The sequence below is a fragment of the Sardina pilchardus genome, chromosome 14 (assembly GCF_963854185.1).
Source record: "Sardina pilchardus chromosome 14, fSarPil1.1, whole genome shotgun sequence".
Classification (NCBI taxonomy): domain Eukaryota; kingdom Metazoa; phylum Chordata; class Actinopteri; order Clupeiformes; family Clupeidae; genus Sardina; species Sardina pilchardus.
The window spans coordinates 11,378,212-11,402,427 of record NC_085007.1 but is presented as its reverse complement, the minus strand read 5'-3'; the positions used below and the strand labels follow the sequence as shown (position 1 = coordinate 11,402,427).

The window sequence follows — 24,216 nt, the reverse complement described above, 5'->3', positions numbered from 1 at the left end:
AATAAAAGATTTATATTTTTGGAGCTACAGTATAACAGTGTGCAGACCATCTCCTCTCTACCGTCTACTACAATTGTCCAGCACCTGTGCAGAGTTTCTTTGGATGTGCGCACCACCCTGTTTCACTGGTAAGTGCAGTGTACTGTATAATAATCATCATCATCATCATCATCATCATCATCATCTTTATTTCACATACAATGCAGCTCTTTACATTTGGAGCATGCAACACAATAGGCTAGAGATTTTGTAACAATACAAACAAACAAGCAAACAAAGCGACAAATAAAACATCAGATATTTAAAATGAAGTAACAATGAGAATTCTCAAGATGAGAAGGCAACAGTTTTATTTGAAAAGCTTTATTTGATCTGTATCTTGTTATTTCAGGCTTAGTGGAGATGTCTCAAGTAATTGCTATTTGTTTTTATAAGAAGCTGACATAAAGACACTTATTTCAAGGGTTATGATGATACAAAGAAACACAGAGAGACACAAAGATAAAAAATGTCCAGGCTCACCATTAAGGTAAATGCAAAGTACTGTATATGCAAAGCAAATGGTCGTCAAAAAGGCTATTGAAAGTAGTAAAAAAGGCTGCCATGCCCTTATGATTCAAATAAGCAGTACAGACAATATATAATGGACATGGCTTAGGCTTACATTCAAAGCAATTATACAACCAAGTACATGCATTTTTGACAGTATTGTACAGTGTTTTCCAAAATATTTGCCATTACTAACTGTTATCTTCTTCGTTATATTCATGAAATATTTAGATTTTCCACCAACCCAACCTCTTCCACAGTTACATTTAGGCCTTAAATATAATTTTCTGTATACTGAATTAAAACGCTTTTATTTTTTGTGGTAAACAATGGAGTTCTGATTACTTGACATTAGGTACCATCTGTTGCCACACTTTCATTTCCATTCTTGCTCTGTGCATCTTGTGTTTCCTTTCCAAAGAGCTTACGGAAGAAGTTGCGGACACTTTTATTGAAGGCAGAGCTGGAGAAGAAGTACAGCACTGGGTTTAAGGCACTGTTGAAATAGGTCAGAGAAATCAAATAATAAAACACCACACTTGGCCCTTGAAAGTGTGTGCAGTCAGTGTGCAAAGCCTTTAGGATCAACACTGCTTAACGGGACACTGCACTTGGGAGATAGCAGAAGATGAACACCAAAGCAACAGCCATCACAAAATGCACCGCTCTGCTGATTCTGCCCATAGTGTTGACAGTGTTGTTCCTCAGGTGAACTGTGATGCTGTAGGTACAAAAAGAAACGATCCCGGCAGGTAAAGCAAACTGCAGTACGAAGAAGATATCGGGCCACGTGTGTGCCAGGGAGAAGTCCATGCAGATAGTGAAGGTCTCACATTGGAGGTTGCCATCTTGGCGGAGCAGGTGATTACCTGTGACCAGGTAGATGTTCATGGCAAAAATAATTAGCCACAGGCCGCAACATATCCCATTGATGTAGCGTAGGTCCATTCGGTTGATGCGGAGTTGAGGATGAAGTACCTTGAAGTAGCGATCAATGGCCACGGTGGTTAGAAAGAAAATCCCCGCTGCTCGACAGGTTGAAAGCATGAAGAGGTCAATCTGACAGAAGACATAGCCATAGATCCAGTCTCGGCCCTTGAAGTAGTAGTCGGCTCGGAATGGCAGGCAGAGCATCACCACTGCATCGGCGGTGGTCAGGTGAGCCAGGTAGACGGAGTGGGACTTCCAGGTTTCCCTCTGGGAAGTGAACATCCACAAGGCCATGAGATTCGACATGAGGCCCAGCACGAACTCCACCACAAGGACAGGCACCATAACGTCGTCCAGATGTGGTGTACTGAAGACACAACAGTGTGAAGTAGAGTTCCTCTCCATGAGAGCAAAACTGTCTAGCTTTTAGAAGAGTTTGAGCCCCTGGTTTAAGTCAGAATGTCTGCTTAAGACTGTGTCTGCGTTAGACTGTGTCTGCATCCCAGCTTTCTTTGTGTTCAGGTGCCTTTGCCTTTACTGTTTACACGCGTGCAAACGAATTTGGCTAATGTGCCCATTTTCATACCATTGACACCTAGGTGATTAATAAACAGAACACCGTCAGCATTACATAACCCTGACACCATATATTAAAGCAGCTGATAGTGGTGTTGATAAAATTCAAACAAGATGGATACAGAGGGATTGGAAACTGACTGGTGGGGAAAAGGTTAGAATGTATAGCATTAACATATTTTATATCCTTAATTTGCATTAAAAAAAAACCCAGATCAATTCAGATCATTATACAGCTCAGCTCAAATGAGTTTTAATATTTTATATTTAGCTTTATAGTGCGCTATAGTTAACTGTCCCGGGTGTGAATTATGGTCTTGACCACTGGTGGGAAGAGACCAGCAATGAGTCACACTCAAGAACAGCATACTCTAAAGCATACCTTTAATGTTTTACTCTGCACTTTACACTCTGATAAGCAGCCAGCCTTGACCGGACCGATGGACTTTACTACACCAGTTCAGTTAGTTTTGTGGTTAAATAGTCTGAAAAGCAGTCACTGTTAAGCATGGAGGGCACAGGTGAGACAAATGGGCTTCTTCACCTGAACATACACATTAAGGAGGATGAGGATTCCCACAACGGTGTTGTGAAGCTGCTGAGGATTATTAGACCACAATGGAGGATAGAAGACATTAAGAAAAAGGCAAGTTTGATCATTTAATGTCCACTGTTGGTTTGAATTGTACTGTTTTGGGTTTCTCCGCTTCAAATGCAATACCATGAATAACCTACAGTCCCTGACATGGCAAAGGTCTGTTGTTCGATGCTACTCGTGTCATCTACGGTACACATAATGCCTTTAAAATGGCGACAAGAGTGTGGTCATGTGTGTACAGTACATGTCTTGTCTTCTTTCTGTACTGTACTATGTAATGGGTATTTTCAATTCGGTTACTTTCATGTGCAGCTGTTTGTGAATAGTCTCAATTCAGCTCAAGTTAAACTGGGGTAATAAAGGAGATTGTCTTTGACAGAAATGAATGAGACCTAAAAATATAGAATTAGAGAGACCTTTGTATGGACTTTAACTTAAAAAGCATTTTGCATTTTAGTGACGTTTCTGAGAAAACAATTTGAGAAAGCAGGTCTTTGAAAGCATGAGCAAATTGTGAAGGGAACCACTGAATATTTGTCAACAGAGCCATCTGCCATGATTTCCTACCAAGCCATAAATACAGAAATGAACTTCTTATGGCTCCTTGTTCACATGGTGATAAGTGTATACTTTTACTTGCCCTACCAGTATAAATAAAGGTTTGAAATGAAATGGAAAAACTTCTGCACATCATACTTTAGCTGACACCATAACTGTGTGCCAGCTTCAAGTGTGCCAAAACAAATGTTTTAATCATTGACAGGTCTTTACAGAAGGCATCACCAACCAGTTGACAGGCTTTTACACAGGCTGCCTGCGGTCGTCGGATGATGTGGTGCTGGTGCGGGTGTATGGCCACATGACAGACCTCTATCTGGACCGACGCAAAGAGAAAGAGATATTTCAGATACTTCACGAACATCGCTGTGGCCCCAAGTTGTACTGCAGCTTTGAAAATGGCATTTGTTATGAGTTTTTGCAGGGCATGGCGCTGGATGACAAGCTACTGAGGCAGCCTGTTGTTTACAGGTACAGTTGAATTGTTGTGTTATTCTCTTAGAGGACATGCTGGCTTTTTTCATAGAGAAATACTGTATTAATCCTTTGGGAAATTGCCTTGTTATAGCAGCCCTTAATGACATCCTAACATAAACTGGCTCTCAAGTAGACTTTCTTCATCAAATAACAGATGGATTTTATACATGTTGTCTGTGCTCTTTGTGCTTATATCCAGGCTAACTGCAGAGGAAATGGCAAAAATCCACACCATCAAGCCCAGAGATGGCCCCCCACCTCAGGCTTTCCTCTGGACCAAAATGGCCCATTTCCTTCAGCTGGTACAGGATTCTGAAAATGATGAGATGCCAAGGTGAGTCATGTATTTCAAAATATACAGTATTATAGCACAATGGCAAATAATTTATTTCTAAAAAATATTTGTGTTAAGCTTCAGCAGTCATATGCAGCTAGCATCTGTCTTACAATTACAGTACATTCATGGTGTAGGCCTATGTAGAGTTGTTCTTTAACCCTCAGCAAGTATAGTGAGTTATAATTATGTGTAATTATTCAACAAACTGGTGTAACAGTGCTAGTTTTGTAGACAGTGAATCAATCACTGAACAATCAGATTATGGTCAAACTGTCATCACCCGAGGAAAGACCTATGGAGTACCGCAGGCTAAAGCATTTTTGACTCACATTATGAATCTGTGATAGGCCTACTGCCCCTGTATAAATGGCACCTGTTCAAATGGACTCTTTCCCTCCTGATCCAGTTCTTTGCGTCTACCAGAGTCTACCAGTGTGGAGGCTCTGAGAAATGAAATGCACGATTTAAAAAGACGACTTGGTCACGTATTCTCTCCAACAGTGCTGTGTCATAATGACCTTTCACCAGCTAACATCATCTACAATGACACCAAAGGTGAGTTGAAGTGCCAAGTCATGGAGAGCGAGGTTTGTGTCAGACGAGCATCCCTTTAACAAAAACAAACTACTTGATTTCCCTTTTGCAATACTCTGTCAGTCCCATTTTACTTCAACATATCATGTTCCCAACCAGGTAAAGGTGCTTGGTATTTTTGAAGGTCCAAAGCTTAAACATTCTGTCAATGATTGCATATTATAAATAGAGGAGAGGAGAGGAGATAATAATCTGCTGCTATAGGCTTGCTGTATGATGGGCGTGATTTTTCTTTGCAACCAACAACTTACAACATCTTCTCAACCTGTGTTTCTCAGGCACTGTGAAATTCATTGATTATGAATATGGTGATTTTAACTATCAAGCCTTTGATATTGCCAACCATTTCAATGAATATGCAGGTACGGTAAATAAATAAACATTAGATTTTACATGTAGTTAAATATGTGGTCCTTTTAGGATTGTCATTTTTAATGAACATTGCAGGTTTAAGCATTACTGACTACAGTCAATATCCCAGCATGGAGCTTCAGATGGACTGGCTGACTGCTTACCTAAGGAGGTACAAGAGCTGCTCAGACACAGATACCATCTCCGAGAATGATGTGAAGAACCTCTATATCACAGTTTGCAAGTATAATCTGGTGAGTTTCTTCATAACCACACACCAGACACACACATCCTTTCACACACAGTTCATAAGTAGCAAATTCAGCACAGATATGAGTTGTGTGAGGGAATAGTGAAATCCAGTTCACCGCTTCCTCATACCAAAGTCCCCCCAAAAAGTACAGTACAAAGTAACCCCATGTATTCCTATGGAGGATTCACTGAGTGCTGTGTCTCCTCAAGAAGTGTTTCTTCTCATACTGCCCACTCTCCATTCAGTCACAAAGTGAGTGAAAAAGAAACTATGACATAAAACGATCAACAACAACACAGATTCACACACACACACACACACACACACAGTTCGCACACACACACATATAGTTCACAAACACACACACACACACTCCTAAGTAGGCCTCCTACCACTCCACTGTCCAGGTCTGAGACATGAGTGTTTCTTTGCCGTGTCCCTCAGAAGCCCACTGATTCAGCTTCTTCAACACAGCATCCCACAGCCAGTTACACTATCCATTAACTTACCATCTTATTGTTTCAGGCTTCACACCTCTTCTGGGGATTATGGGCAGTTATTCAAGCCAGACATTCAGCTATCAATTTTGACTACATGAGGTAAGTCTTTCATTTACGGCTGTCATTCAGTCTTCTGTTGCCCTTAACCTGTAGAGTCTTCCAGACTCTTTGAAATATGGACACCCAGGATGATGCCACAGGTGAGATCTTTGAGTGACCCTCAGCAGACCCTTAACATGCAAGTATGTTGAGCAAATTGAGCTTATTTCATTTATTTTTATGTCTTTAGTTGGTCTATTTAGCCTCATTTTAGTGCTGCTTGTTCAACTCATTTTGATGGGATCTCACACACAAGTCAAACAAGGGAATACAAAAAAAGAGAACATTTTCAGAATACAAATCAATAGTCTGAATGAATATCTTTATCCATGACTGATGAATTATGTCTTGTCTTTTACTTTCAGATATGCCAGTGCCAGGTTTAAGCGTTACTTTGAGATAAAGGAAGAATACTTTGGAATGTAAAACGCCAAGATGCATATAGATGTTAAAGCCCTATTACATCCCAAGGTTTTACTGAGCCAATCTATTAGGCTATAACAATAACAAAGACAATGGCAAAACCTCATTTATTTTTCATTTGTATTATTTGTCACATTTCCAAATGTTTGTTGTTTTTGTTGTTGTTGTTGTTGTTGTTTTTTTTATCAGTGCAATTAAGTTTAAATCAAACCAGCCATTTTACCAAACCAAACCATAGTATGATCTCTTAGAGATTGGGGGAACGGGTTGTTGCCCAGATTGTACACAATAGACACACCTTATGACAACAGTGAATAATACAGATTCCAAAAATGCTTTCCAAAAACAATTATATCTACATGTGGAATTTAAGTTTGTCCAAGTTGTAATTAAAACTCCAGACCTCTCAACATACCAGGAGCCTCGTAATGCAAAACTTTTTCAGCTGAGGCTTTAATGTGAAGGACAGGAATCATAAGAAACGGAATAATTCCATGGTCAAGTTTATGCTCATGATGGCAAAGCTATTTAAGTGTTGACATCAGGGCCAGTTTGAAAGCTATTTTTTTTATTTGCTATTAATCCTCTGCACCTAATCCCTGCAATTATTTTGTCAGTACAGCTTTCATGACACCTTGCTCGCAATGACAAGGTGATCGATCAACATTATCATGATGGGTAACTGATGAATGGTCATCATGTTATAGGAAGCAAAACACTACACTATATTGCCAAAAGTATTGGGTCACCTGCCTTGATCCCCATATGAACTTTCACACCTTGTTTTGTGCACTGGTGCACTGTCATGTTGGAATCGGAAGTGGCCATCCCCAAACTGTTCCCACAAAGTTGGGAGCATGGAATTGTCCAAAATCTCTTTGTTAATCCTGAAGCAATCAGAGTTCCTTTCACTGAAACAAAGGGACCAAGCCCAGCTCGGGGATGGCCCCTTCCTGTTCCAACATGACTGTGCACCAGTGCACAAAGCGAAGTCCGTAAAGACATGGACAACGGAGTTTGGTGTGGATGAACTTGTCTGGCCTGCACAGAGTCCTGACCTCAATCCAATAGAACACATTTGGGATGAATTAGAGCAGAGACTGAGAGCCAGTCTCCTCGTCCAACATCAGTGTATATGACCTCACAAATGTGCTTCTGAAAGAATGGTCAAAAGGCGGTTATCTGCAAAGGGTAGATCAATGTCATATTAAGCCCAATGGATTAAGAATAGGATGAGACTGAAGTTCATATGGGGGTCAAGGTATGAACCAATACTTCTGACAATATAGTGAATGTAGAAAGGTTTCTACATGTGTAAGATTGTTGTTAGTTTCTGAAAACAATGGATTTATACGCCTTGACTGATACTTGCATTTTGCTACCAGTGAGAAAGTATGGATAAACAAGGCCTATTTTGTGTATTGTATCAAAACAGGAGTCAAGTCAATTAATTATTTTAAAGGTATATTATTCAATTACAAAAGGTTTTTGTTTTTGTAATACACAATGAGTCACTGGATGGAGATTTAAGAGAGGTGATTATTGCAGTTAAAGGACTGTACAGTTCACAAACTACTGACAGCAAAAATTTATTAGCCTACAGTTCGCGAAGTGAAGTGAGCGAAGTTGTGTAAGATGTTCACATAATAGCAGACCTTTGGCAACCAAGGAAGAAAGCAGCTATCGAGAACTGAAACAAAAGAAAAATGCCAAGGAAGTGGTCAGGTCCACCGACCAACTCTCTATACAGTAAATAAAATAGATATAAAATGACTTTTAATGTGAATGTGTACATTTGGCCAAGTTGTTGTGTCACATCGCATCCATTTCAGTAAAAGTGCATGTTGGGTCTTCACTTCTTGACTTCTCCGAGATCATCAATGCTGTCATCATCCACCTGTGAAGAGGCCCAACATAGCAGAATTAATGAACCTGGAGACACATGACATTTTACTCCACTCTGCCCCTAGAGGTAAAGCTATAACACAAAGACCTGCCCCTAAACTATAACACACAGACAAGGATGACTCGGCTAAAATCAGCCTGTTTTATATCACAAAAGCAGCTGTTTCCATGGAGATGAATTGCAGTTGGTCAATTGTAGAGAGAACTGGACAAAGACTGTATTATGTGCATTTGCTTGTTTGTTAAACACACACACAGGCAGTTGTGTTGGAAAATGATGCCTCACCACACTGTGTTGAACACAAATATATAATTGAAACCCTATGCTTTTAACGAGCAAATTCATTCATTCAGTCTCAAAATAGTCTTTATGAATAATTAATTATTGGTAATGGCCAAGAGACTTGTAACATCTTTTAAGAACAGATGAGGATAAGATGAGGTAGAATGAAATCAATGCATTCATTTCCCAACAGATGACAAACTCACTAACAGCAGAAGAGGGAAAAACACTGGAGCATAGAGATGGAAAATGGCTTTCATTAAAAGTGCTATTATATTCAGGTTTAATAAAAGCCTCGTCAACCTGTGTGCTCCAGTGATTTTTCTAACATTATCACCTTTAATAAAGGCATTATCTGTTTCAATGTATTCAAAGTAAACATTTAACATTATTAATGTTTCCACAACTACTGATGCAACTATTATTAAAGCTACAGAGGCACAATATTAGATTACTGTCAATATTTGCTGATATTTTTCTAGCTCATTTAGGCCAACTGCTAATGCCAATAAAGATAAACATTTTCTCAATATCCTACCTGCTGAAGGGTTAGGGGTCTCTCCTGTACTAAAGTTAACCTATTCCATTGCAGATACAGGCATAAAGCATTTTCTTTCACGCTACCCTACAATTATACTTTAAAGAAATGTGAAGGTGTATTCATGAAAAATAAAGAAATAGTTGCAACATGGTGTAAATGTCAAATATGCAATTTGACATTTATTTGACAGTGTTTTCAAATACAAATGTACAGATTTAGAGAATTACATCCAATTCGAACAGATTTCTATGATGCTTCCTCTGACGCCCTAATAGCTTGAGCGAATTACAGACTACCAGAAATGTTCATATCTTCAGATATGCCAATGATACAATTTCTGAGCTATGATCGGCCGTTACCGTTGTCGTAGAGATGATATCACACATCCCTAAATACAGGTGGCAATATTACATCTGTAAGGGCTAACGGCCACCAAGTTGTCTTGATGTAAGGATTCAGTGGACAATGCAGTGGAAAAGAACTCCAAAATATGCAGCAAAATGGAGATTCCTCCACCGAGACGAGTCCATTCATTACGTATATCGTGATTTGTGACACCTCGAATTATCCTACTTATCACACGGTTGCCAGTGCCACTATAGGCAATAGTCATGCCTTTATAGCATGCACAGGAAACAAGTGGGTCAGTTTAAAAAGAAGTTGACTTGTTCAGTTTGTTGTACTACTTATTTTGGTCCTGATCGTGATAATGGTGGGCACTCAGCTTGTTTACAGTAGATTCCATTGTTGCAAAGCCTGATTCCAGGCTCAACCGTCGTTTACTATGGTTGTCATATCTATCATTCAAATGAGCACTGATATGAAACGCTGATTAAACTTTTCTGCCAGATCTACTTCACAGGTGTTCCGTTATACATAATGAATAGCCACCCTACCAACCACTCAGAACAATATTATTTCTTCTCTCTGGGTGATGAACGATAAATATCTTCATTATCGGCTCCAATGACTTTTCCTGCTCTGCTGCTAGTGAGTATCCTGCTATATTGAAGCATTACACCTCTTAATAGAACATGTCTGCAGAGGAATTCCCTTGTGGATCACAAACTCACCTCAGGCCACTTTTCTTGGATGACATCAATGATGTCGTCTGTGAAGTCACCCTGAATGATGATCTCATCCTCTGCTGTTACTGAGGCACCACAGGAGAATTTTTGCGCAAAGAATCTCTGGGCTTCTTTAAGCTCTATGTCTGTTCAAGAGGGGCAAACACATCACACTGATCAGTAAGGGAAGATGTATCGTACAGTTTACGACGTACAGAACTCAAGCTGAGCCTGCTAACGGAGATGGAAAGACTTACCGAAAGTCGCTAGGCCGCAAACTCGTGTCACGTATTTCTTTTTAGCCCGTGGGATTTTCGCTATTGTGACTTTCTGGGGAACAGTCTTCTTCTTCTGTTTGATCTGTCCTCGTCCACCTGAGATAGCAATGTCATGTGTTTATGCAATGTAAGCTTGTCTCACAATAACAGACTTAAATGATTTACATTTTTTTTTTATTATTATTCATCATCCATCTAGACTATGTGACATGGATGACAGCAAGTTATTCCCAATAACATGGTTCGCGATATACCTGGGAATGTCTTAACTCAGAGTAGGTGGTAGACCTCTTAAAAGAAGAGCCCTATGCCCAAGGTTTGGCAGTGTGGCTTAACTTGTATATCACAACATGGTTTGAAGCATTAAACAGCAGTAATCATATATATTCAATATATATATTAACAGTACGACTAGGACATATTTCACATATTACACAGAGGTATCTTGAGAAAGTAGCTCAAATCTTACATAGCAAGTACTGGCATAATTGCCTCTGCGATCCAAAATAACTTCTTACGTCATCTCAGTGTACAGTACGTTATTGCTTGGCCACATTATCAGTCTGCTATCTACTGTAGCAGCATCTAGCGGTATGGCAGTCAAGTCAAAATACATACCTTACAGCATTCACATTGTTTATTCCGTATATCTTTTATACCTTCCACCCCTACATAAGGCTTTGTTTTGTGGGGAAAAGGGAACCCCTAGCATTAGGAGGCGGCCCACTTACTCTGACTTAACTTGCACGTAAGGTGTGTCACTGCACCATATTCTTGGTATATCCCCCAGAATTAAGAGTGTATGAGTCAGCTCTTACCTCTCTTCTGCTTCTTCTTCTCCTCCTCTTCTCCAACAAAAGGGGCATCCCCGGCCTTCGTCTCTTGCCTTGGAACGTTATCTGCACCAGAGTATGTTAATCAGCACGTTACTGTATCTTGACATCTTACAGTAAACTACTCCTTACTCCCAAAAGAATGCATGAACACTGACACTCTGCTCCAACAACTCACAGCTCAATATCTCTGAATATTAACTCATCCGACCTATGTTTATATGCACACTCCACCTACATCCATTTTGCGGCAGCCAAATTACAATGACAAACAATTATTTTTCCCTGCTATTCATTTGTTATGGTTATGTGGGTTACAGATTATTATTATGACCCATATGTATGCATGCATGTATGAGAGTAATACAAGGCTATAATTCTATAGCAATGTACACGTTACTAATTTGCTGCACTTTCATAAAAAAAAAAAAAAAAGGTTTAACGACCACCTTTTAACCCTGTTAACATGTCCGTATGGTGTCTAGCAAGTTTTGGAAGACATATCATGAGCAACATAAGAAGCCAGTGTCATGGCCAGGGATTTCTGCTTTGGATCTATGTTTTCGACACAGCCAAGGTGGGACAAATCAGGCATCAGTCCATTAGTACGTCATAAGGGTACAGAACCATTCCTGAGTACCAGTGGCAGGTGCACAGTGTGTGCTGAGGGGGAAGAGTCAGAGAGATCCCAATTCTTGACATGAGGAAGAGGGTGTGGAGTTACATTTCAGCCATTTTAAAAACCCTTGCAAAACCCTCTAAATCCATCTGACTAATTTTCTTTTAAATGAGCATTTGTTTCATCAGGCTCCTAGGTTTTTGCCTACAAATCTATATTTAAGCCCAGAAAGAGATTTAGCAGAGTTTTAAGAGAAATCATTTCATTAACGTATACTATGTGTGGGGAGCATTCACTCACCATCATTATCTCATTTTTGACAGAGATGGCATTTAGAGGGTTTTGCATCTGAACTCTTCAAATAAGGATGGTAGAGGATGCTTACCCATTGTCAACCTTGCAAACTCATTTGGAAAGTTCTTTTCCAGCCATTGTCTGCATTTAGCTGGCTCTGGCATGTACTCACAATACTGAAAGAAAAAAAACATCTTTGACATACCTGACCAAAATGTATGTAGTGCGTCGATTTTAAACTTGAGTTTGTCATTATTGCAAAATTAGACATTTAGATACATACCTCTGTAGGCAAAGTGCACACTGCAGAAAGAGAATAGACCAGTTATAGGCTTTTCCACATCATAACTATGTATGGTTTCATGAGTTTGACATGACTTTTCAGTAAAATGCCTTGTATGTGGCAAATGTTTGTAATGCATTTACAAAACAAGCTACACACTTTTCAACTGTTCAATGAGGTTGACAGTAAAGACCCTTGCATATACACAACACACACATCCCCCTTACCTCCACAGTAAAGCACTTTCATTGGGTATTTCCCATCCGGAATTGCTGAGCCACGGTGTTCTTTACCCTCTGGTGAGCCTGACTCCTCTGTGGTAGCCATGGTTACTCGTCTACATAGGGAGAATACACAGATCATACAGATTAATGTCACTTAACATTATTTAACATCCTCTCTTAGTATCTTCAAGTATTGCCTGTACAGTGAAGACACATTCAATCTGGTTGGTGTCTATGAGGAAACCAGCAGCACTTGACTTTGCAGTGACATTAATGAACATCAGGTTAGCTCCAATTCCCCAGTCTTCATTAGTGTAAAAACACACAATGTTCATTTGTTATTTGCGTGATCCACAAAAGAAACACAATATCCAGACAAATACATGTCTAGCCTGTGCAGTAAACTAAAAATATGTCCCTCTGACTGCTGTACTGTTAACCTACTGCCTCCAAAGATGGGTAAACCTTCAGAACATTGATCATATCTAGTACCACTCATTGGCAGTTATAATGGTGAGCATAAATGTAGAGCGAGGTTTGCTAAAGACAAACATGACTCTCCATTTCTCTGAGCAACGTTAGGCCCTTTCCATACCAGCTGATCACTGTAAGGCCAAACGTTTTCTGGCACTCCTTCGCCTAAACCCCTAAATAGACAAGACGATATGAGAAGATATGATTTCCAACAAACCAATGGCCACATTAGGAATACTAAGTTAAACCTTGTCGTTCACATCAGGCTAACAATGTCCTGCAATAAATTTAGAAACGTTTAACAGGTTATGTTATCCACTTAATAATGATAATCTGACTGGTTGGCTTTTCGGATTCTGAACAAAATTCAGGTCAACTATTGTTATACTTACTAACTGTCTTGATACAAAACGTTAATCAAGTCATAACGGAGCTCAGTAGTGTATTGCCGTATGCTAACCACCAGTACCGACGCCTGGGTTTGGTGGCTAACAGGTTAGCTAACAGCCTGCTGTTGGTATGATTTGCCGTGGGACTTGCACCCATTCATTAGCTTGCTAGCACAGCTACATTCATGCCATAGCTAGCTCACTGACAGGCTTGTCTGAACGAAATGAATGCATACAAACAGAAGTACATACATACCCCTTAAATGAAACCTCGGTGTTACTTGAATTTGAGCAAAGTCTTAAGCATTATTATTCGAAATTTCAGAAAAACGATTCTAGACAACAGGAATTACAAGGCTTGAGCACACCTCCACAGGCTGCTATGGCTGTGGGTCCTGAACTGACGCTTGGCAAGGAAACAATAGAACCTTAATTTGTTGCCTGACTAGATATTTTGCATATATTAACCACTGGCATATCATATTATGATTAAATTACATTTGCACGATTTATTACATAACATAATGTATATTGTTGGTTGAAATAATGACAAACTTGAACTTACTTCAATATTAACCCAACTTTTATGACAGGCTGTTGTAGTAACTGCTATAACACTCCTAAACATTACGCCTCACAGTCAGCAAGAAATTTGAAATCTCCAGCTAGTTAGAAAAACTTCTCTCGTCTATCCATGACTTCAACTCTACGCTATATCTCTATGGAAATAATCCGCACACTTTAGTGTAGTCCATAAACTGTAGTTTTGTTCACCGGTTACATTTTCAGTATAATAAACATCTTTTAGCGCAGGGTCATGGCATTTTAGGTGTGTTAAAAAGCCAACCAAGAAGCTAACGTTAGCTGACGTTGATAATACTTCACGCCAGATTACTTAATTAGCTAGCTTTAAGCTTTAGCTTGGACAAACGGAGCTGGGAGAGAGTGAAATGCAGAATGTGCACATCGATACTGACAGTTTAGATACAAAATGTGCATTTTTTACAAATGAACGTTGTTCAGTGATATGCCTCATAGGGGATAATTTGATCAATATTTCCCCATTATTATCTGAAGCTTTGTAGTTTAACGTTAAGGTCTGAACGATGTTTACACTGAAATGAACCAAGAGAGAAGATGTATGAATCAAGCTGACAGTTCACGGAGATCATCCCTGCAGTCTAGTGGTAAGAGGGGCCAATAGTCTGTCAACGTGAGTTAGCAATAATAAAGGAATTATATATTGTATACAGCTTCGAATGAGTTGACGGTCATATTCAAATTTGCAGTGATCTCTTAATTTTGAATATGATCGTCAGTTTATTCGAATGTCACTCAGCAACCGTAGGATGACTTGTGCAGTGATCTCTTAATTTCTTCCAGAACTCTATACCATTAGCCTACTCTACAGTATGAATTACTTGCGCTTTGAAATACCCACCAAGTCCTGTTCTCTCCCCAGACTTTCCAGCTGAGCCCTGGCACAGCACCCCAGTGAAAAAGGTAATGGCATGCACCTCCTTAATTAAATGATGTACAGAAAGTACACCTTTTGATGTACTCATCATGGAATTTTAGGAAGTCTATTCTAGATATTGAAAGTTAGGGAAATGTGTTGTTTTTTAGCAGTTTAAAATGTACTTGCCAAAATACAGTATATATTTCCACAAAGAAATTGTGTATCTGCTTATTAGCTTTACTGCTTGCTTGTTTAGCCCAACTGTGTTTATTTAATGCCCATGTATTCATCGCCCACTCTAAAAAAAGTAAAGTATTCTTGTGTGACCTGCTCTGAAATCATTGGTTGGTATATTGTACTGTATTTGTCAGGGAAAAATCATGGAATTTTGCATTTGACTTAGAGTGGAAATCCTGTTAACCGTTTGTTTGTGTCTCCTTGGCACCAGGATGCGAGGCCTGAGGCTGTGGCTAGTGGAAGAGACAGGATGGTTAGACAAGAGAACGGGCCATTCCAAAGGCGGCTCCCACTCTCAACCTCTCTGCCCCTCACACAGGACTGTCAGGTGGGGCCACACCAAATGATTTACGTTGAGTTGGGTGTGTGTGTGTGTGTGTGTGTGTGTGTGTGTGTGGGTGTGGGTAATAGCTACTCTGTCTCTTTCCCTTTTGCACATGTAGACTTCTTTTGGATCTATCTGAAAAAGGGAAAACGTCACAGGGAATTTATTTTTCGCTTCTAAACTTAAAAGTAGAATATTCTGCACTATTGCATCATAATGGTTTGTTTCTAGAAGTCCTGTGCATACAGATAACTTATTCCCCTCTGTGCCTTTTTGAGTGTAATCATGTCAGCATGCTGCCACCTCCAGGTAATAGCATATGCCATTTTTTCAGAGTGAGAAGAGAGGATTTAATAGTATTTACATATTCTTTCATCTTTATATATTGCTGCTTCTGTCTATATAATGAGTCTCGGCACTTTGGGCAGTGCAAGCTGTGTATAAAAATGTGCTATACTTACAAGTCAAAAATCTTAAGTCGTACTTTGTTTTTGTGTGAGAGAGAGAATGTAATATGTGCATAGTGCATTGGTGTCTATGACATCCAAGGAAGAAGCAACCCTTCTGAGACTAAAGCTGCATGTTTGGGATTTTTTGGTTTTGCTCACTGTCTCTCCCCTTCATGTATGTTTCCTCTGCTCTCAGACGACAGTATGTGATCTGGAGAACAGCACCCTCCTGAGGCAGCGGCGGGAACTGCAGCTCCTGATGGCTGAGCTGAAGGACCGGGACCAGGAGCTGAATAACATGGCCGCTACCCACCAAACGCAGCTGCTTGCCTGGCAGCAGGATCGCCAGCGCGTGCTAATGCTGGAGGAGAGATGTGCGCGCCTAGAGGGTGAGTCAACAGGAGATGCTGTGTCTGGAATATGAGAAACGCAACATAACAACATAACAGCCTTCTGAGGTCCTACCCCAGCACAGTGTGTAGGTGGTGTGGGCATCAGGTTCAAACATTCAAGAGAGACATAGGGGGCGCTGTGTCTTGTAAATGTAATTTTACTCCATGGGGCTTGTGCCTCAGGAGCCATTTGATTGAGAGAGCCAGTGTCCTGCATGGACACAGTCAAATAGTACAAGTTTAAGGCCCAGAGCAGAATGATCATCAGGCTGTGTGTGTGTGTGTGTGTGTGTGTGTGCGAGCAGAAGAGCTGCAGCAGCAGCACGAGATGTTGCGTCGGGTGGGGCGGCGTGTCCAGACGGCCGAGGCCCAGGAGAAGAGCAGCCAGAGGGAGCTGAGTGCCGCCCAGCAGCAGCTGCAGGACCTCCAGCACACACAGCGACACAGCAGCCAGCTGCAGCAGGAGCTGGAGGTGAGTGACCACTGACCAGCCCACAGACTGATCAGCCATTGCCCTTACTATACCATTTTAAAGTTAATGTTTAAGTAAATATAAAGTTAAAGCGGCACAGAACCCCCAATGGTGAGAATTTGAACCCAGGTCGACCACTTGTCAGTTGATGTCGTTACCGCCACGCCTGGCTGCCTTATTTTAGCTTCATAAATGCAGTTCAGTGACACAAGCTATTCCACCAGCAACTACAGTCCTGCATTGCAGTGTCATCATAATACTACTGTGCAAATAGACCTGACCTGTCTTCGTACTAGTCAGCTTTTTGGTTGTAAGGGTCGAATTTGAGATTGTCGGCCATCCAGTCTCTGTGGTTTTTCACAATAGCACATCAATTTGAGTGTTTTAGTGCAGTAAAATGAAAGTATGCACAAGTTGTAAGAAGAGACCTAAAACCTTCAAAGAAACCTATACCATATATAGATTTAAACTTGTAGGTCTATGTAACTGTGAATGTGCTGAATGTGATAGGATTGTCCATCTGCAGGACAGGAACCATGCTCTGAACTCCACCATCACGCTGCTGTCCAGCCAGGTTGGCCAGCTCCAAGCCAGAGAGGAGGAACTCGGTGCAATGCTCAAACTGAAGGTATCCCAGTTAGGACTCTGCTTAAGGATTGTCCTCTTGAAGCAACACTAAAGAGTTTTTCGTACCTTAAAATAATGTTTCCAAAATCATTTCAGCGGTTCATCAACTCGTAACAGGGTGAACGGCACTTCTGCTTTCACTTCGCGGCCCTTTATTGGCTTTTACCGGACTATGTAAATTTACGAGGTGGGGTAGTGTATCTGTAGTTCGATTAAATTAGACATCAGAAACGTCAAATTTGACTTGCTTCGATGTCGCAATACATCATACTTTCATAAAATCATGCAAAATATTCTACCTTGTCTGTTGTCTGCTGGATAAACAAATAGCGTGTGAGTAAAAGTGCTTTAGTGTTGCTTTAAGGAAAGGGTTTGTGATTACTTAATTATTGGCTTTTTAGGTAACGTTGATGTAGATTCAATTTGTCACCTTAGTTTCCCACAAGAGATTCATTGCACACAGTGTGGTGGTGGTACTACATCACAATGTGATGTGATTCATCAATGAGATGAATTTCATCTCTCACTTATTATAATCAATAATAGTTCAAGCTCCAAGAATCACCATATCAATGCATTGCATTGCATTGCATTGCACTCTCAAGTCCCCCCCCCCCCCCGGCCTGGATAAAATGTAAATATGAACCACATGCAAACCTCATTAGGACAAGGACGTGACGGAGGCCATCGCTCACATCCAGGATCTGTCCAGCCGACTCAGGATGCAGGAGGATTCTCAGAGGGAGCTGAGGACGAGGGAAAGTAAGACCTTCGCCGAGCTGGAGGAAGTGAAACGGCTCTACCGTCAAGTCCGCCACGAGCACACAAGGTTCAAAGGTGCAGGAGTGAGAAGCTTTTTTGCGATCAACTTTTGATCAGCACCATTTATAGCATTCAGACATGTAAAATAACTGTCAGCAACATGCACGATAGTTGTTATCAAATGGTGCAGGAAATCCCTTTTCCACCCCTCAGGAATGTAAAATTTTGAGATAAACATCTTGTTCTGTTTTTTTTCTCATTTTTGAGTTGTGTTTATTAAAATTGTGATTAATGCTCTGGGTATAAGTAGGTAAAATCTATGGAGTTGTGCAGTTAGTGCACCGAAGCATGCTGTCATGTCTGTTGCTCTCTCCAACGGATGAGTTCTTTACTTTTAATTTGGGTGGTACGGGGTTGCATAAGGTGACGTAGAGTATTTTTGGAAAATTGAAAATGTTGTAAATTATTTAGTAAGGTTGTCATCCTGAGTTGGAAATAGCTCTGTTGCTTGAGTTACAAGATGTAGTCTGTGTGAGCACAGGCCTTAGATAAGGCTTACAGCATGCTTGTGTGTGTGTCTGTGTGTGTCTGTGTGTCTGTGTGTGTGTGTGTGTGTGTGTGTGTGTGTGTGTGTGTGTGTGTGTGTGTGTGTGTGTGTGTGTGTGTGTGTGTGTGTGTGTGTGTTGCAGATGAACTTGAGGAGAAGACTCTGGAGAACAGCACCCAGAGGGAAGAGGTGATTCGCCTGAAGCAGGAGACGCAGTTGCTGAGGAGAGATCTGCTCATCTCAGGTTAGAGCAGCGGCACGCACGCACGCACACCAAACCACAGCGAGACAGCTTCTCTAAAACACTTAACACAGTTTTCTTAAGGTTGTGTGTGTGTGTGTGTGTGTGTGTGTGTGTGTGTGTTTAGGGGAAGGAGAGAGTTGGAAGGATGAGATGCTGGAACTGTCTCGCTCAAAGCAAGAGCGCACCGAAGTAGAGCTGCGCTGCCTGAGACAGGTACCCCACTCATCCCCCAGCTTCCCCCTCGCATCACAGTGCTACCTCCTTATACAGCTCACTATGCCACAGCCTCATATAGTATTGCTCAGTGTATCAAAGTGTATAAAAAACTCATTCATCCCAGCTGCCATTAAGATGCTAAACAGTAACAAATGACTGTGTTGCCTATTGTACTACTTATGTACTATTTATACACTTTTACCCCCACTGTGTTGTGCATGTATGTAGTATGTTGTAAGTGTGTGATGCAGTGACTGCAGCCCAAGACAAATTCCCCCTTGTGGGACATTAAAGTATATCTTATCTTATCTTATCACTCTTAGGCAACTTCAAAATGTTGAACATTCATGCTGCACTACAGTTTGTAATAGAAAGAAATATGTTATTATTAGTGACAGTTTAAGGGGGGTTAAATGGAGTGAATGATGAATCACTCTTGCTCCTTGACAGGTGTGTGCGAATCAACAGAATGACTTGCAGCTCCTCAAGTTGAACCTGGAGAGCACTCAGGAGGCCCTCAAAGTTCAAAGGTCACATGACAGGTAATTGAGACAGCCTTTCTGTTTAGGGGAAACTCCCCCTTTTCTTATGTGTTCCTTTTTCTGTTTTCACATTGATGCTGAAGCTGAAGATGCTTAGACTGTGTGTGTGTGTGTGTGTGTATGTGTATGTGTATGTGTGTGTGTGTGTGTGTGTGTGTGTGTGTGTGTGTGTGTGTGTGTGTGTGTGTGTGTGTGTGTGTGTGTGTGTGTGTGTGTGTGTGTGTGTGTGTGTGTGTGTGTGTGTGTGTGTGTGTGATTGCAGTGGTGTAGGTTGCACAGCAGTGGAGAGCTCCTTTCAGAGGACCAGGTCAGGGACAGGAACAGAGTCAGGGCCCACTTACTATCAGCACAGGGTCATAGAACTGCCGGAGGAGCTTAGGAGAGGAGGAGGAGGAACACCAACGTTGGAAAGGGAGAGACATGATGCCATTGGCCAGCCTGTAGATAGCCCAGGATCCTCAGAGACACCTTTAAATGGTGCTTCAATGGAGAGGCCTCAGGCTGGGGTCTCTACCAGTGAACATAGAGGTGGCTCCCCCACCACTGAGCCTGTAGGTGGTTTGTTAGTGGAGCACCCTAAGCCTGCAGTCTTCACAACCGAGCCAGTAGAAGCTGTTGCCTCTATTTCCACAACCCATCCTGTAGCCTCTATTTCCACTCCTCATCCTGTAGCCTCTATTTCCACTCCTCATCCTGTAGCCTCTATTTCCACTGCACAGCCTGTAGCCTCTATTTTCACAACCCAGCCTGTAGTTACTGCTACCACAACCCGCCCTGTAGCCTCTATTTCCACAACCCAGCCTGTAGTTACTGCTACCACAACCCGCCCTGTAGCCTCTATTTCCACAACCCAGCCTGTAGTTACTGTCTCCACATGCCAGTCGATAGCTACCAGCTCCTACTGTCAGCCTGAGATCACCTTCTCAACTTGCCAACAGCCTGTAGCTACTCTCCCCATAGCCAAGTCTACAGCTACTACTCCTACAAGCCAACCTGTAGCTACTCTCTCCATAGCCAAGTCTACAGCTACTACTCCTACAAGCCAACCTGTAGCTACTCTCTCCATAGCCAAGTCTACAGCTACTACTCCTACAAGCCATCCTGTTGCTACGCTCTCCATAGCCAAGTCTACAGCTACTACTCCTACAAGCCAGCCTGTAGCTACTCTCTCCATAGCCAAGTCTACAGCTACTACTACAAGCCATCCTGTAGCTACTCTCTCCATAGCCAAGTCTACAGCTACTACTCCTACAAGCCATCCTGTAGCTACTCTCTCCATAGCCAAGTCTACTGCTACTACTCCTACAAGCCATCCTGTATCTACTCTCTCCATTGCCCAGTGTGTAGCTACAACCTCTACAAGCCAGCATATGGCCACTATCCCCATAGTCCATGCTCGGCCTGTAGGCCCCATGTCCACTGGCCAGCCTGTTGGAGAAACCTCACCATCTTCCAGTCCACCGTGTCCTCCTAAGGCACAGCCAAGTTGTAGCAGCACTTCAGTCAGACCTCCAGCCATTGCCCATGAGCAGACCCCAGATAGCAGGCACAGTGAGGTGACAGAAGTGAGTGGTGATGTGCACAGTGTGGCCCAAGAGGAACTGCCCAGGGACACTCCAGTAGTCTGTAGGGAAGCAGAGGAGCAGCAGAAGGACGAGCCGGCTGTGGGTGGGGTTGTGGCAACAGGCAGGTGTGAGGAGGAGAGGGAAGCACCTGAGATTGAGGAGGAGAAGTTGGAGGAGCAGGATATGAAGAAGGGAACATCTGGGGTGGAAGAGGAGGAGGTGAAAGAGCACATAGAGAGTGGGACAATTTGGGAGGAGGAGGGCTTGGAGGTGGAGGTGGCGGTGGCAGTAATGCTGGATATGGACTCAGAGTCTGAGTACTCAGTGCAGATGGTGGAAGTCGACCCCCTGACCCTTGACCTCAACCTGAACCTTGAGACAGATCAGGTCTGCAGGGTGTGGTAAGAATGCCAGTTAAGGCAGGATATTGCAGTTTACCAATCACTCTTAGGAGCTGTGTTCAGTAGGAATAAAGTAGAGTACAGTATAGTAATATTTTATGTTAGAACCAAAGCTGTTTGGCCACACAACACAGATCTGCTGATAGTACCAGCTGCCACCTGTTTCTCCCTGTTGACTTTTAATGGCAGTTTGACAGGCTCACTATGTGGCTAGCTCTACCTGGCCAACATTGTTTAACTGTAGTAGTTAAGGGCCACCAGGTGCAATGCTGCAAGGCTGTGGGTTCAACTCAAAGCTAGCAAAGTCTCTGGAATTGTGCTGTAACATGCCTGTAGTATAATTACAGTTACATGTATTCATTTAGCAGGCGCTTTTATCCAAAACAACTTTAAAAATTAGGAAACAATTCTACTGCATAATAACTACTGTATGATAATAATACTGGGGGTGACTCTGTGTTTGCCTCTCAGCCAGGGGGAGGCAGCGTGTTCCCCCCAACCGGCCAGCCCCGTCTTATGGACCTCAGTCAACCCTGGAGGTTCCCCCAGAGCCATCTACCTCTCCTCACCAACGTCACCCAAACAGGTGAGTGTGCCAACAGACATAAGAGGACTTTGGTGTGTACCCCAGTGAAATACATAATAATTATAAATAAAAATGGATAACAATTCAATGACATTGTCAGTGTCATTGTCAGCGTCATTGAATTGACTAATGATGGTACACAACGATGTGTGATGATGACTTGTGTAGGGTAATTTGTGTGTGTGTTGGTGTCAGAGGCATGTGTGAGTTGGAGATGTGTATGATGATGCATTTTATTTATTTAGCACTTTTATCATCATGGTATGGAAGACGACAATAACAACAATAAAAAAGGACAAATATAAAATTTGAGCAAAAACAGAAATATCTTTTCCTATGTGTAGGGTTTTCAGGAAGCGGATTGCACCTCTACCGATCGTCTGCAGCGTCTTCTTGAAGAATCTCGGCAGATGGTCGCCGCCTTGGAGGGTTTGTCCCTGGAATCGAAAAGCTCCTCACCACGCCCTGCCCACGCACATACTCCTAGCCCCTCCCACCCTCCATCTCATAGCCCCTCCCCTAACCACGCCTCAGCAGGGACGCTCAATGGTTGCTATGACTACAGCAGTAGCCAACACAGTGGTTCTGAAGTTCATTCACAGAATTCTTCTGGTCATTCCAGCGCACTGATTAGAAAGGTACGCATTTAGATGTTATGGGCAAAGTACAAATAGGTAAATGTTGCTTTTGACCTGCTGAGTAATTTCATTTGACAATAACTTTAAACATTGCTATTTGTGCAGATTCATCATCTCACCAAAAATAGTCCGTCCAAGCCTGGAGGGGACACAAGCCAATAGCGCCCCCTTGTGGAGGGTAATTTTACTGCCATTTCCTCTTTGGACACATCCTCAGGAGCACCGAGAGACCTCTGGGCCACTGGCCTTACATACTTCAGGAGGAGCAAGAGCCAGGCCTGAGGAGCAAGGCTCCACTGAAGGCACTGCTGAACATATGCCAAGTTATTTTTAACTTTCATACATATCTTCATATGCCTCTAATTAAAGTGAAGGATATTTTAAATGACTATGCTCTGTTTTTAGTGGGGTATTTTTTACATGGTATTGGCATTTTGCTATTGAGATCTAATGTTTTTGTTTGGTTGGTAAGGTTTTGCTTTTCTTTTTTTTAGTTTTTTAGTTTTTCTTCCAGATCTTTTTTTTTTCTCAGATTTTTACTTGCAAAAACAACAGTGTTATAACCCAAAGGTAAACTACTTTGTGTATAGGTCATTTGTAAATATACATATGTAAATATTTGTTTATATGCTAAATATATGACCTAATTCAAAACCTGACTTGGTCTTTGAGCCTTTATGTTATACACAAGTTTGGATATTTTGCTCAAGAAAATGCTGGTGCTAATTAGTTTAAATTATATTCAAAATGATCTTAGGGCCACTAGTTTAACAGATGCCTTGTGCAAGTTTCCCATCCTGGGCAGAGTTCCAAATGGATTCCAAAACAGAAAGCAGCCCTTTAAAATCCTCAGGCAATTCTCAGACCCAATTCAGGCGTGGGCTGGGCTGTTTGATACTTGAAAATGGATAATCATCTGTAACAGTTACTTGTAACAATTATGATAACTTCAGCCAGATAATTTTTCCTTGCTTTAAGCCTTGGGCAAGATGTAACCTACAGTATAAGAATAACGTTGTAGAAGTAAAGATGCTTATCAGAGGATTCCAGACTTTTTTTATGGTGACATTGCAGTTTCCCATCTCTGAGTGAGCATTTGTCCTTTCCAGAACTGGAGTTTATTTCTCTTAGGGAGTGTTGCTAGTATGTAAAGGACAAAAATAGTGTCTAGTGTGGACACTGGGGGTCAATGTTATATGCGTCTGCAGGGTGTGTGACCAAATGACACATCAACTAAAGAGCAGTAAAACCAGTCTCTCAGGACTCCTGAAGACCTTGGCTTTCTTTGCAGCTCCGCTGTGAACAAACCAGTTGGTCAG

General features: G+C 41.7%; 3 protein-coding genes and 1 pseudogene across 6 annotated transcripts; 2 read left to right on the top strand and 2 right to left on the bottom strand.

Moving 5' to 3' along the window:
• Nucleotides 1-900: 900 nt before the first annotated feature.
• Nucleotides 901-1,884, bottom strand: LOC134101241 (hydroxycarboxylic acid receptor 2-like; annotated as a pseudogene).
• A 438-nt stretch (nt 1,885-2,322) lies between these two features.
• Nucleotides 2,323-6,351, top strand: LOC134100432 (ethanolamine kinase 1-like). 2 transcript variants are annotated; one of them, XM_062553627.1, is made up of 9 exons: nt 2,563-2,701; nt 3,198-3,268; nt 3,417-3,682; nt 3,888-4,022; nt 4,432-4,580; nt 4,898-4,981; nt 5,067-5,224; nt 5,749-5,822; nt 6,188-6,351. In XM_062553627.1, exons 2-9 carry the CDS (start codon nt 3,209-3,211, stop codon nt 6,246-6,248), a joined length of 987 nt encoding a protein of 328 aa, XP_062409611.1. In that variant the 5' UTR covers nt 2,563-2,701; nt 3,198-3,208; the 3' UTR covers nt 6,249-6,351. The 2 variants fall into 2 exon arrangements, with proteins under 2 accessions (XP_062409610.1, XP_062409611.1); XM_062553626.1 differs by lacking the exon at nt 3,198-3,268 and having other exon boundaries at nt 2,323-2,701.
• A 1,467-nt stretch (nt 6,352-7,818) lies between these two features.
• Nucleotides 7,819-13,849, bottom strand: denr (density-regulated protein). The gene is made up of 8 exons (XM_062553628.1): nt 13,692-13,849; nt 12,576-12,685; nt 12,349-12,368; nt 12,157-12,241; nt 11,138-11,218; nt 10,299-10,415; nt 10,048-10,187; nt 7,819-8,142 (listed from the first exon to the last, which is right to left on the bottom strand). Exons 2-8 carry the CDS (start codon nt 12,673-12,675, stop codon nt 8,098-8,100), a joined length of 588 nt encoding a protein of 195 aa, XP_062409612.1. The 5' UTR covers nt 12,676-12,685; nt 13,692-13,849; the 3' UTR covers nt 7,819-8,097.
• Nucleotides 13,850-14,092: 243 nt separating this feature from the next.
• ccdc62 (coiled-coil domain containing 62) lies at nt 14,093-23,549 on the top strand. 3 transcript variants are annotated; one of them, XM_062555115.1, is made up of 13 exons: nt 14,093-14,622; nt 14,898-14,938; nt 15,343-15,459; nt 16,102-16,294; nt 16,603-16,769; nt 17,296-17,397; nt 18,062-18,233; nt 18,848-18,949; nt 19,074-19,162; nt 19,616-19,707; nt 22,145-22,259; nt 22,604-22,897; nt 23,003-23,549. In XM_062555115.1, exons 1-13 carry the CDS (start codon nt 14,556-14,558, stop codon nt 23,057-23,059), a joined length of 1,608 nt encoding a protein of 535 aa, XP_062411099.1. In that variant the 5' UTR covers nt 14,093-14,555; the 3' UTR covers nt 23,060-23,549. The 3 variants fall into 3 exon arrangements, with proteins under 3 accessions (XP_062411099.1, XP_062411100.1, XP_062411098.1); XM_062555116.1 differs by lacking the exons at nt 14,093-14,622; nt 14,898-14,938; nt 15,343-15,459 and adding an exon at nt 15,721-15,765; XM_062555114.1 differs by lacking the exons at nt 14,093-14,622; nt 14,898-14,938; nt 15,343-15,459; ... (5 more) ...; nt 19,074-19,162; nt 19,616-19,707 and adding an exon at nt 20,098-21,673.
• Nucleotides 23,550-24,216: the final 667 nt, after the last annotated feature.